Source organism: Diabrotica virgifera, chromosome 5 (assembly GCF_917563875.1).
Source record: "Diabrotica virgifera virgifera chromosome 5, PGI_DIABVI_V3a".
In the NCBI taxonomy this organism is placed as follows: Eukaryota; Metazoa; Arthropoda; class Insecta; order Coleoptera; family Chrysomelidae; genus Diabrotica; species Diabrotica virgifera.
The window spans coordinates 46,736,323-46,750,721 of NC_065447.1; the positions used below are offsets into that span (position 1 = coordinate 46,736,323).

Here is a 14,399-nt window from a genome sequence, read left to right on the forward strand (position 1 = left end):
ATTTTAGAAGCCACGAATGGTGTAACCATAATATTAGTTCTAATAAAGTTTTATTTTTAGTATTGTTAATATTAACATAAAACTTTCGTTCATCTTTAGCAGATGACGCCACGGCTTCCATGTCATTATGATCTTTTAGAGGCCGGCGACCAGAATTTTAGTGGTTCAGAGAGAATTAAATATGCTCTCTTAGAAGAAACTCTAAAAAGAGTTGAAACTAGTTAGAGTGCTTTTTGCGCTCTGGGAACTAACTAAAAGAAGACGGCTCTTGGTTCGGTTCAAAACGAAATGATTATTTATTAGTAATATTTAATATTTTTAATCAATAATCTCGTTATTAGGTATAAAAACATTTATTATCATAGAATTGTAACATGTCAAGGAAATAATATTTATGGTCAAACAATAAAAGTAACCAAAGGTTGTCCTAGAAGGATTCTTATCGCACTATTAATTGCTACTCTCGCTATATTCTCTCCAGCAACGATGAGTTTGTCCAAGAGCTCTAGCAATGGTTCGTTGTCGTGAACAAACCACCGTACAACTTTCTGTAAACCTTTAGCGATGACCTGTAAATAAGATGCATTTATTTAATTAATAACAGAATATATCTAGTTTGTGTAGTACATATTTTGTGATAAATATAAGGTTTTTTCAAGTGGACTGTGAAGCTTAACATGAATCTGTTGCCAGTCGAACACTTTCAATTTTCTTCACTTTTTCTTTTATCTCATTAAACATTTCATTAGAGAGGGTTTTATTTTTTAAATAAATAATTAGGTTTATAAGAACAATTATTATTCATTCCAACAATCCTAATATTAAGGGAGAAATCTTTCTTCGTTGTGCAGTGGGCAGGACATGAAGCCCGAGCCCGGATTCGAATATGATAAGGATGTGATCTGAGGCGTGGAAAATGACCACATCATTAATGAAGAAAGTAGGGGCCTTCGAAATGTTGGCCTACCGACGAATATTACGTATATCCTGCACCGAGGACTTTAGTAACGAGTAGAGATTGCAATTGCTGGATCCAGCATCCAGCAATCCAGTTCTTTTATCAAATTCGAAATAAGTTACTTAATGTCTTCATTAGCCTCTTTATTCAAAGCCGTGAGTCGGCAACTCAAGCTATTCTATCACGCTAAAAGTAGCTCACTATCTTGGAAAGTTTCTATAGCCTTAAAGTTTGCATCGATAAAGCATTGATAGACATTGATTCTGCGATAAAATTCTCAGCTGAAGAGTGGTCAATAATCAATGAGCCGCTGAAACTAACTCTAGAAGCTCTTTGCAGAAGAGAGCCCACTTTGATAACGGCCGACACAGGCATGAAATTTGTCTTAGACAAAATAAATAGCTAAGGCTCTAGCCTTAGTACCAATCTATAGCAACGAAGTCAACAGAATAGCGGAACAGCACCTCTCTGAAATTACAGGTACATTAGTGTAATTACGAAATACAAGAAAGTATGACGAAGGACTAAACAATCCTGGTAATTTCCCCATGCCGAAAATGAATGAAATGCGACAAGAGATGAAAAATTTGTTTAGTCGAATATATAAACAAGTGATTGTGAAACCAGTGGAAGAGGACATAATGAAAGAAGATGGGCCAACTAATCCGGAGCCCGTGCATTTTAGTTTGGAACAAGAACTTAAGATTGTATTCAAACAAGCAAGAAAAATCTTTTATAACTAAAAAAAAACTGGTTCTCAAAAAAATTACGAAAAGATTTTGGAAACAGATGAGACCGAAGGAGTGAAAGGCGATCATTTGTCCATGCTCTATGACTATTTTGTGACCTTAAAACCGACCAGCATAAAGGCCAAAGTTCTGTGTGAAGTAGATTAGGCGATAAGACGTTAGATAAAATATGTTTTTTTAAGGTCTAACTTCCAAAAAACTAAATAATTCATGTTTCTGTTATTTAGAAATTTGGAATACAGACAAAAAAAAAACATTAAAATCGTATTCTTATTTTCATTCCACATTTTGCTGGATCAGCGCTGTATCCAGCTGGATTTAGGCCAATCTTGCAAAAAGCCAGATGGATTGACAATGCTGCTGGATTGCAATCCCTAGTAACGAGGTCTGCATGCATGGTCTGTATGTGCGATTTTGCAGCTTGCATGCAATTAATGTTGAAAGTTTTACCCTTAACCTAACTGATAAACTTTTGTTTTTTTTTTTTAATTACTTTATTGCTGTTTATTTTACTTAAGTAAATTTTGAAATGCCAAGATTATCAAAAATAGCCAAATATAAATGAAAAAAGGTAGCGGTAGCAGCAACCATAAGTATTATTATTGCTTCAGCCAGCCTTTTAATTACTAATTTAGAACGCCGAGATCGGAGACGGTGGGTAAGACCTTGGTTGAACAAAAAGAGGGGTAATATATCTTTTACAGAAGAATTTATAAAAGTCGGTGATGAAAAATATTAATGAATAAAAGTACCTTTAATAAACTCTTGGGAAAAATTGAACATAATCACAAGAAAATCTATATTCCGAGATTCTATTTCTGCGAAACACAAATTATAATTATTACCCTAAGATACTTAGCTACACGAGAGAGCTTCCGGAGCCTAATGTACAATTATGGAATCTCAGAAAGTGCCATTTCATTATTCATTCCCAAGCGTGGAAGAAAATAGCTGATCAGGATGTATCCCTGTCAATAAGTGATTATGACATTTGACATTGTGGAAAAATCAAACTTCCTACAAATAATAGGCTTACAAATTCCGCTAGACTTGCATGAGAACTGGCAGAGAAAATGGCACCAAACTGATTATCGCGGAATTGCAAGAAGTTGCAGGCAATAATCAACTGACGACATAATGCGCATGTCTTTATGCAACTTTCTTGCGTCTTGCACGTATAATTGCAAGCTGTGAAGTGGTCTTAAAGAAAGTTGGAAGACATGGGTAACCTTATAAAGCACAGTAAATGTATAACACTTCAGCCAATTATTCAAGGGAAAATAGACAGCAGAAAGGGTCGGGGAAGGAGGAGACAGTCGTGGCTCCAAAACTTGTGGAAATGGTTCGGATTGTCATTTGCCGAACTATTCCGATCTGCCGTGAACAAATAGTTATGTTAATTGCCAAGGTTCGGAATCGACAACACACATAAAGAAGAAGTGTTAGTAACCTCCAGCTACTTCGATTCGAAATCAAAATTTTACTTAATTATTAAATTTTCTAGACAGTAGGACTGGCTAAAATCAACATTCGTAACATTAGCGAAAAAAATTCAATTCTTCAACAGTCGATGATTATTGAATATTAGACTTGATGCCTCATGTCCTGAAAACTTTTCTTATAATTATCTATACACGAATTTACGAGAAGTATGAGTTCCAAATTAGTGAAACTCAGTTCGGATTTCGAAACGAATTGGGAACACGAGAAGGTCCTTTTACTTTAAATATTTGCTCACAACGATGCAGAGACATGAATGTAGAATGTATGGCTGTTTTATTGATTATAGAAAAACATTTGACAGCGTTAACCATCAACAGATGATCGAAATTTGAATTTTTGCTTCTGCCATTCCGGAACTATGTAGAAGTCTGTAGATGCCAGGTTTCAAACAGGTTACAAATCGGATTAGATTTTTTAACGGTGATTTTCACAAAGATTTGTTCTGTATAAGAGTACTGCACTTTTATTAAAATAAATAATGGTATGTTGGTAGTTTAATTGTTAAACCCCCTTACAAAAATCAATATATTTAGATGTCTATACGATATTTAGTTACTTGGAAGTAACAATAGGGAAAACCGGAAAAGATAGAGCAGCGAAAAGAATTCTGAAAGGCAAAAATACATATGGAATGAGTAGAAATCTGCTGAGAAACAAGACTCTAAGTAAGAGAACAAAGACGAACCCATATAAAACTTTAATAAGACCAGTTGTTACATACGGGATGGAAATATCGACGATTAATAAAAAAGAGGAAGATAGCCTAGAGAATGAATGAATTAATGAAGTAATGAATGAATTAATGAATGAATACGATATTTACATAATTACACTATACTTACATGGTAGAGATCCTGACCAGGAGGCAATAAAAGTCTAACTACATCCCCCAATCCATTAAGTATGAGTGCAACCAAATACTGCAAATCTGGGATTAGGCTACGTTCTGAATGAGTTATTTCAAGTTTATTTTTTAGAGTTTGAGTTCTAAAAAAAAGGTCGATAAATACCATTTTTAATTTTTATTATTTATTTTATTTGCATTAGGTCTGGATCCCGCTTACCAAAAAAAGTTTATTAATAGCAACCTGAAAATTTCTTAATAGCTTAACGGTGTCTCGTCGGACAAATTTTGATGTATGGGAACACTGGAACAGGGGAAGTTTTAATTGTGGAATGTGTCATCCTGACAAGTTTATGATTGTGAAAACTAGTAGGTTGTTTTAAGTTTATTTATTGGCAAACTTTATACAGGGTGCGCCACACCTCTGGTTTTCTTTAATTACGGCTAAACTATGGGATATACAAAAAAATGTTTTTAATAAAACTAATTTATATAAAACCGTCTATAATTTAAAATTATTTTCGATTATACAGGGTGAGTCAGAACGACGGTATCAACCAAAGTTGTATTTTTTTTAAATAGAACACCCTATATATTAAATTATTTTTGAATCTAGTTTTTAAAAATATGAAAAATGTGTATAAGGTCTTAAAGGCGTAAAGTTAATAATCTTCGAAATATTTACATTTTTATTGAGAAAAATGGTAATATTTATAGGGCTGTGGATTATGTTTCCAAGATAATAAAAATTTAAGTGGTAGGTCAAAGTTTTTATAATATAGTGTCATTTTTAAATAATTTAATATCTTTTACTTATAGTCATAAAGTATACAGTGTAATCACTATTTGCAAATTCAAAATTTTCTCACTTTTTTTAAATAGAACACCCTGTATATTAGTATTGCATTTTATAGTAAATATTACAACCTTTCTTTTGGTATAAGGTTGCATGTACGTACATAGCATGTTTGGTTTTGTAAATATTTAAAAACGAACTATAGATTTTACGTTTCGCGGATATTTTATACCAGCGATAATGTTAATTAAATTGTTTTGCAAAAAAAAATTATAATCTAATTTTAGAAACACACTAAAATATCAAAGATCAAAATAAAAACGTAATTAAAGATTAAAATAAAAAGTATGCAAGTGCAACTTAATTGAATTTAATAACTTTAAAATTATGTTACAAACCATTTTTTAACATACTAATAAGTAATTAATATAAATAAATTAATTATTAAATTAAACAACCAATTTTAAAATCTACCTTAGAAATTTTTCTACCCTAGTAACTTTATTGTACCCCATTTTGTTAGTTAAATTGTATTTACGAATAAGATCAGTTAATAACTTTTTAATTTACCTACATCTTGAGAACGTATAAAGTATGCTTTGAAAGAAATGAACGTTATAGAAGTATATTCTGAAATAAATAGTATCTATCTATGTAGTCGTGTTACAAAAGCTGGTAATAATTTCTAATGGTTTCGCCCAAAACAAATGTCATATCCATCAATTGTTCGGTTGAAAAATTAACATTTAAAATATAAAAAATTTTTACAAAAATTTCAACTACAAAAGTATTACCAGCTTTTGTGACAACAGTTTATACTATTGATATTAATAAAAATAATTTGGCTAATACATTTATTTAACATTCACTTGTTTCAAAGCAGACTTTATAATTATGTTCTCAAGATGTAAGTAAATTTAAAAGATAAATTAAAAGTTTAACTGATCTTACTCGTAAATACAATATACCTAACAATTAATTTGGTACAGAAAAGTTGCTGTGGTAGAAAAATTACTAGGGTAGATATCAAATTTGGTTGTTTATTTAATTTAGTAACTAATTTATGCATTCATTAGTATGGTAAAATATTTTTTGTAAAATAATTGTAAATTAAATTCAATTGAATTGTACTAGTATACGATTTATTTTAATCTTTAATTACGTTTTTATTTTCCGATTTGATATTTTGACGTATGTCTCTAAAACCAGATTATAATTATTTTTTTTTGAAAAAAATTTTTTTAATAAAAAATCCGCAAAAACGTAAAATCTATAGTATTTTTTTTAAATATCTACAAAACGAAACATGCTGGGTACATACAACCTTATACCAAAAGAAAGGTTGTAATATTTACTACAAAAGGAAATACTAATATACAGGGTGTCCCATTTAAAAAAATGAGAAAATTTTGTATTTGCAAATAGTGATCACACTGTATATTTTATGGCTGTATGTCAAATATGGTAATTTATTTAAAAATAACAGTATACTAAAAAAACTTTGATATGTAATTTAAATTTTTATTACCTTGAAAGCCTAATTGACAGCCCTTTGAATATTACCATTTTTCTCAATAAAAGTGTAAATATTTCGAAAATTGTTAACTTTGGGTCTATAATACCTTATATAAATTCTTAATATTTTTAAAAAATATATTCAAAAATGATTTAACATATAGGGTGTTCCATTTAAAAAAACAAAACTTGGGTTCGTACCGTCGTTCTGACTCACCCTATATAATCGAAAACAATTTTAAATTATAGGCGGCTTCGATATACATTAACTTTGTTTAAAACATTTTTTTGTATATCCCATAATTTAGCCGTAATCAAAGAAAACCAGAGGTTTGGCGCATCCTGTATAATATATGAAAAAATGTTTGTCCGACAGATATGTTTGGTGGTAAATAGCAGCCTGATTTTTTGCGTAAAAGTTTAATGAAATGGTAACAAATCAAATGGAAGTTCTGTCCGACAAAATACATGGGACGTTTTCGTAGTCTCACTTTAAACCTGTTCCACAATTAAAACTTCCCCTGTTCCAGTGTTCCCGTACATCAAAGTATCAGTTCCATACAAACAATTTTCAGCTTGCTATTAATAAACTTTTTTTGGTACACGGGATCCAGGCCTTTATTACAGCTCAAAGTAAATATGTAATCTATTCAGTTAATTGTAAATAAAGTAAATAAGCAACGATTGATAATATGACCATCTGTGCAAATTTATTGTACTGAAAGTTGGTCTCTTTCAGTTGATAACGACCGTAGAAGGCTATCCGTTAGTGGTTAGTCTAAAGTTAATATTTTAAGTTAATATTTTGCTGCAAATCTCACTTTCAAATCATATTAATGAATTAATTCTCTTCTTCTTTTGACCTTTAATTCGTCCAATTTTGAACATAGGCTTCCCCAGTTTCCTCCATTCGCTTCTGTTTAGTACTTTCTGTTTCCAGTGCGTTCCTCCTATCTTTTTAATGTCGTCTCCCCATCTCATCTGGGGTCGTCATCTTGCTCTCTTTTCTGTCCATGGTCTCCATTGTTGTATCGTGCTATTCCACCTATTGTCCGTTTGTCTAGCGTTATGACCTGCGAAGCTCCATTTTAGCCTGGCTATATGTTGGCCTGCGTCTTTTGTTCTATTTCTGACCCAGTTGTTTTGCTTTTTGTCTGTCAATTTTACTCCTAACATTGCTCTCCATGGCTCTTTGTGTCTTCATTATTTTATCCATGTTTGCCTTGGTCAAGGTCCATGTTTGGCATGCGTATGTGAGAATTGGGAGTATGCACTGGTCAAACACTCTTGTTTTTAAGTATTGTTGTATTTTTTATTCTTTAGGACCCATTTTAATTTTCCAAATCTTGCCCAGGCCAATCTGACCCTTCTTTTTACCTCAGCTGTTTGGTTTTCCTTATTTATTTTTATCATCTGTCCCAAATATATAAGATCATTAACCGCTTCTATTGTGGTGTCGTTTAGTATTACGTTCCTATTGCCTTGTGTGCTTGTCATTGTTTCTGTTTTGGAGAAATTCATTTTTAGACCTATTTATTCGGATTCATTTGCTAGTTCGGTTAGCATGGTTTGTAGTTCTTCAAAACTTAATGCTATGACTACTACATCGTCTGCATATCTTAGGTGGTTTAGTTTCTTTCCATTTATGTTCATTCCCATGTTTGTCCATTCCATTGTTTTGAAAACATCTTCCAGTGCTAATGTAAATAGGTCAAAACGGCAAACAGGTGTATGTTTTCAAAAAAACTTTTGATAGTGTGTAAAAAATATTTTATTATCAGCTAAGTACTTTCGACACATAACGTGTCATCATCAGAGCTTCGTCCTCTTATAAAACCTTCATATAAGAGCAATTGCTAAACAACACAATAAAAAACATGGATACTGGGCAAAAGCCACAGATATAGGGTATAATAACCCTTTAAAGTGAATAAAATCACATCTAAATTCTTTTATTAATTAGTAAGACAACATGGCTGAGTCAAACCATTTTGAGCCCACGTGAACAGCAGATCAGCTGAGGAAGACTTTTCCAATTTTCTAATGTAAATAGTTTAGGAGAAATAACATCTCCCTGTCGCACTCCTCTGTTAATTGGTATGGGTTTTGTGGTTTCTTCCAATTGTACTGTCATTGTGTACTTATGAATTAATTAGTTACAATTAAAAAGAAAAGTAATAGTTTTGACTACACAATTACGTCATTAGAAAGACAAGAGGGAAAATTTAAGTCAAAAATAATTGAAAGGGCACTTGGAAGTAAGGGCCAATTATTAAAAAAAAATGACATATTATGTTATTACAAGCGCAAACAGCTGTGTTTTTAAAAGATTTTTTGGGAAATAAAAAAGTAAGCCAGATTTATAATACGCCCTTAAATATGCCCCAATTAAATCTTTCGATATAGACGATTATTTTTCAATGTACGGATTAGTTTTGGAAGAACGGAGCAAAATGCAAAATTTTGACGCATGTCAAAATTTTCAATGTGTTTTAAAAATGTATTCATTTTTTTCGAATCCTAAGAAAACTAATAAATATATTTGAAAAATTTAAGAGCAAAATGAAACACTACATTATTACCGAGAACCGCAAGTCCCTGAAAATTTCTATAATGTTTATTTTAATAAGTTACAAGTGTGAAAATAAAAGAGAAAATTTAGTGTGATTTTTAATCGTAAATATTTCATTCAAAAGAAACCTTTTATTTATTTTGTGAGACTTTCGGCTCTCGGCAATAAAGTAGCCTCTCATTCTGCATTTAAATTTTTCAAAAATACTTATTAGTTTTCTCAAGATTCGAAAAAAACATAATTACAGTTAAAACACATTGAAAATTTTGACATACGTCAAAATTTTGCATTTTGCTCCGTTCCCCGTAAGTTATTGATACAATTTTTAATTATTAATAAACAATTATTAGTCCTGTCGCCAGGGGGGGTACAACGGCCTCCTTAATTCAGATGGACTTACCCAAGTTTTTTTTATATATTTTGACCCGTAGAATACGAATTTTTTGGGTAACAGTTGATCCGGATGTCGATAAGATTGTTATAGACAAAGAACTTGAGGAACTACATAACAGTGATTTCTCGCAAAACAAAACATATTTTTGTATTTTTTGGGTCATTTTAAGCAAAAAATATTCCTACAAGTTTTTTCGTAGAATGCATAGTTTTCGAGATAATCGCGGTTGAACTTTCAAAAAATCGAAAAATTGCAATTTTTGAACCCGAATAACTTTTGATTAAAAAATAAAGTAGCAATTCTGCTTACCGCATTTGAAAGTTTAAGTCAAATTATATCGGTTTTGATTATTTGCATTGCTAAAAATTAATTTTTTTATTGTTAAACTAATCTATAAACACATAGGTTTCCCGTGCCTAATACATGCGTTTTACCGCATGCTACGTAGAAATTGCCTCGCTTGCACTTGTAGCTACTCTACCTACTCGTTCGATTTTAAATGAGAAATCATAGAAAACATCACTCACATACTAGGTGTTTACTACAGTTTACAGCTTTGTTTAACAATAAAATAATAAATTTTTAGCAATGCAAATAATCAAAACCGATATAATTTGACTTAAACTTTCAAATGCGGTAAGCAGAATTGCTACTTTATTTTTTAATCAAAAGTTATTCGGGTTTAAAATTTACAATTTTTCGATTTTTTGAAAGTTTAACCGCGGTTATCTCGAAAACTATGCATTCTACGAAAAAACTTGTAGGAATATTTTTTGCTTAAAATGACCCAAAAAAATACAAAAAGATGTTTTGTTTTGCGAGAAATCGCTGTTATGTCATTCCTCAAGTTCTTTGTCTATAACAATCTTATCGACATCCGGATCAACTGTTACCCAAAAAAATCGTATTCTGCGGGTCAAAATATATAAAAAAAACTTGGGTAAGTCCATCTGAATTAAGGAGGCCGTTGTACCCCCCCTGGCGACAGGACTATATTATTTAATTACTAATATAATATTATGTTACTAATATTATGTTGTGTATTAAATATGTGTGTTAAGTTAATATTAAACTAGATTACATTGTATAATAAATAATAAGTTAGTTACCTATATTGCCTATATGTTAAGATTTCTTCTTATTTTGATAAAAGCCTTTTTTCTACGGCCGTGCTAAAACAGCCACTTTCCCGCACGAATTTGCTTTCCGGAAGTTGCATTTTCCCGCACTAGTGCGGGAAAGTAAATTTTCACGCACTAGTACGGTCAAGTAGAATAGCTTGTAATATGGTTTTATAATGTATTATAATAATATATGCAATAAACTAATTATTAGATATTATTTACTAATTTATTTCAAAGTTATCTCATGATGAACACATCTTTTAAAGAAATTAACGCGATTATTTCATTCATGGGAGATTCTGACCAATAGAAAGCTACCTACAGAAATAAAAATTAAACTGATAATTTTTGATAATGTCCCGTCGTCAAGTATATTACGTCAGATGCCCTTCGTTGCTACGAAAAATACATTCAATGACAGTAATGACAATTAATGTTTTAAAAATTATAAAAGTGATAACTTTCAATCGTCAAATATTTATAAAAACTTTGTGTTTAATTGTACTAATTTGTACTTACATAAATAAATTACAATAAAATTTTGGTTTTGAACAGTTTTATTCATGAAATAATCGCAACAAATTGCACTCGAACTCTAAAATTATTATCGAATTTTGCCCTCGTGACACTTTGACATAATTTCACTCCCCTTCGGGTCGTGAAATTAAAACTGTCAAAGTGTCACTCGGGAAAAATTCGATAATTTTAGAGATCTTGTGCAATTACTACTGGTAATTCTTTGAAAGAGAATTATTTTGACATAATATTCAAAAGACAAATCATTAAACACAAACAATGGTTTGAAATCTTTGTCATCGAAATCAATTTTATTTATTGTTTGGTTTTGGTTTGGAAAAAATGAGAACCTTGTCAGAGAACGTATTGAACAATAAATTCAAGGATCAGCTTGTACCCGTGATACTTTGTAAATGCCACGAATCGCTCGTGTACATTTAATATTACCAAGAAATAAATAAAGACGTTCTTGATTTTAATAATAATAGTCTCCCGTTTTATACCGCTCACGTGGTTTTGGGAGTATAGCAGGGTAGTCTTCTATATTAAGGGCCTACGGTATACAAGGAAGGTAACAGGGCCAGTGCTACGCTTCAACTGCCTATTACAACCCCCTGGATTTACCCAAGGTACTCATTTTATTCAGGCTGAGTCGACCTGGGGCCTATATACATTTTTAAAAATGTCTAGTTGTTTGCCGGCGGTGGGATTTGAACTCCGACCTACCAGCACTCGAGCCAAGCATACTACGGCCTGAGCTACGCCGGCCATATTTCTTGTTTTTCCAACTGATTAAATTAGATTTAAATAAATTTAATTAAATTTAATTTAATTAAAATTTAATTAAATGTATGCAAATTATTTGCATACATTTTTGTATGGCGCATTGTTGTATGTTGTATTTACTCGTAAATAAAAATTGATATAACTCTATAATCTGTTGTGGCTTTTTGCAAACATACGACCGTAGAAAAAATATTGTTCCTAACTAATGCGGAAAGTGTCTTTCCAGCGAAATTCGCTATCTAATCAACTACAGTCGGGTACTGGAAAGTATCACTTTCTGCACTATTTAGGATAATACCTATATCTTCAATTTTTATAGCCTATAAATTACAGCTCTGGTACAACACATATGATAAATAAGTAAAGAAAATGGAACAAATGACTTACTTTTCAATAACCTTTTTTTGTACGTGTACTGGGTTTTTAGATTCTTCGAGCAGCTTTTTTACGATATTCAAAAGAGCCTGAGCACTTTCTCTAAAAATATATATCAAAAACATAATATAAAACCTTTGTAACTACCTATGTGTATCTTTTAATATCAATATTATCACAAGCACTGGTGCGGGAGCACGCCAAATAGAATTATATTTTAGTGACGTCACGTTGCCTAGCAACCGTCGATTCTCCCATTATGAAATTCTATTTTGTGACGTCAGCAAAATAGAATTCTATTTCGCGTGCCCTGAATTTAAATTTTATAGGTACACTTCGTTTTGTCTGTAATGTTGTCTAAGTCTAAGTGTAAATTTAAAATATTGCCTATTTCATAGACAATCAACTGATGTAGATTACAGAGCAGATACAGACTCTAAAAGAAATATACATCTAAATCAACATTTGTTCTTCTTCAAGTGCCCTGTCCGTTGCGAAAGTTGGCTATTAACATGGCAATTCTGATTTTGCTTGCGGCACTTCAAATCAACATTTAGAATAGTAAAATCTGAATATATTGAAATTTCATGTAAAGTGAGTTTGAAGAAAAATATAGATAGAAATGGAGTGTGTATGCGTATAATGGTGACATATACGATAATTTCCATTCTTGTGGGATTTCTTTGTTTTCGATGCGTCTTTGTAGCAGTTTCCTTATGTACTCGTAAAGTCTTAGAGTTTCTTTTTGTATCAACTCGGCTGGAATCCCCCAGGTCCTGGTGCTTTACCGTTTTTTAGTTCGGTACATACTTTCTTTATATCATTGGTGGATAGCCTTATTGGAGATCCTGTTACTCTTACTGTGTCCTGGGATGGTTCTGGTGTTTCGAATTCATTCCTTTTTTCTGTCAGTAGGTCGCTGAAATACTCCTTCCACTCTTTCGGTGATATTGCCGTTATAAGTTCTTTTCCTGTCTCTTTACGTAGATTTCTAAGAATTCTCCAGCTCTTAGTGGGTTTGCTACATCAGATGTATGTATTAATTCATGTACACTGCTTTTCAAATTTTTCGTTCTTGCTCTGCATAATCACGATGAATATCTATGATATATATGAATATATATATATATATATATATATATATATATATATATATATATATATATATATATATATATATATAAAACTTTTGATAATCTATGATAATAAAAAATAAAATGTAGAATTTATAATTTACACTTACGGAGAAATTTCTGAAGACCCTGGTACAGCGTGTGATTGAACACCATAAATGCAGATCGCAAATGCAATGACAATCAAGTTAAGCTTCATCTTCTTAGTTTTGAAAACACAAGTGCCTTGATTCAGATTTTTTTCCCTTTTATACCCAAATATTTTCATTCCCTGATGGGTTATGGCATAAGAAACAATGGACAATACTGGACAATTAATTAAATTTTACCGCTCATTAAAATATACTTAAATAAAAAACAATATAATATAATCATTATTAATCGAATCGTACAATTAAAATAGATATCGAATAGGACATACCTGATTTGTGTGCATAAAGTACTGTTCAGATGTTCCTAAGTTGTCAGGTGAGATGTTCTTCCAATTTTTTTATTTATTTACCTACGACTGATACATAATATATGTATTATACTTGTGGTGTTTGCAATATAATGCCATATAATAATCCCTTAGGGATTAATAGCTATTAATCCCTCTCGCACAACAATCACAAAATTCACCACGGAAACAAAATAATCAACCTCAAAAAGTGTCACTGTCAAACGAATAGTATATCGGCCTCAAAGTTATACCGGCCATTCTTATCGCAGATCATCTGCCACTCTGTATATTGATGGAGGAGGCGATTTAACTGGATTAAAGCGTCATGGGGGCTGGAAGTCAACACAGGTAGCTGAAGGATACATTGATTAGTCTATGAGAAACAAGGCAACTACAGCAGATACTATCGCTAAAGAGATAAACAGTAATGTACCATCTTCTTGTTCTACAGCAATCGAGATCCCAAATATTTGTATTAAAAACTCTACTAAAGTTAATGATGATTCTCAACCAATTCAGTTTATTAATTGTACTATTACTAATTTTAATGTTTTTAACAAATAAAGTTGTTCATTAAAAATCTTAAATTAATTAATTTGTCGTAGATAAAGTAGAGTATACTACTCGCAATAATGGCTCTCATTCCCTCGGAATGTTACTCCCTCGCCGCTAACGCGGCTCGGTTCGTAAAT

General features: G+C 31.6%; 1 protein-coding gene across 4 annotated transcripts in view; it reads right to left on the reverse strand.

The window, feature by feature from the left end:
* Positions 1-13,545, reverse strand: part of LOC114331187 (uncharacterized) — an 81,279-nt gene extending 67,734 nt beyond the window's left edge. Inside the window, exons 1-4 of one of the 4 annotated variants that reach the window (XM_028280681.2) lie at positions 13,376-13,545; positions 12,145-12,234; positions 4,053-4,197; positions 335-569 (exon numbers count right to left, since the gene is read on the reverse strand). In XM_028280681.2, the coding sequence (XP_028136482.2) occupies positions 399-569; positions 4,053-4,197; positions 12,145-12,234; positions 13,376-13,533 (564 nt within the window). In that variant the 5' untranslated portion in view covers positions 13,534-13,545 and the 3' untranslated portion in view covers positions 335-398. Of the gene's footprint in view, positions 1-334; positions 570-4,052; positions 4,198-12,144; positions 12,235-13,375 lie in introns of those variants that run through there. The other 3 variants (XM_050652477.1, XM_050652476.1, XM_050652475.1) reach the window with 3 other exon arrangements.
* Positions 13,546-14,399: the final 854 nt, after the last annotated feature.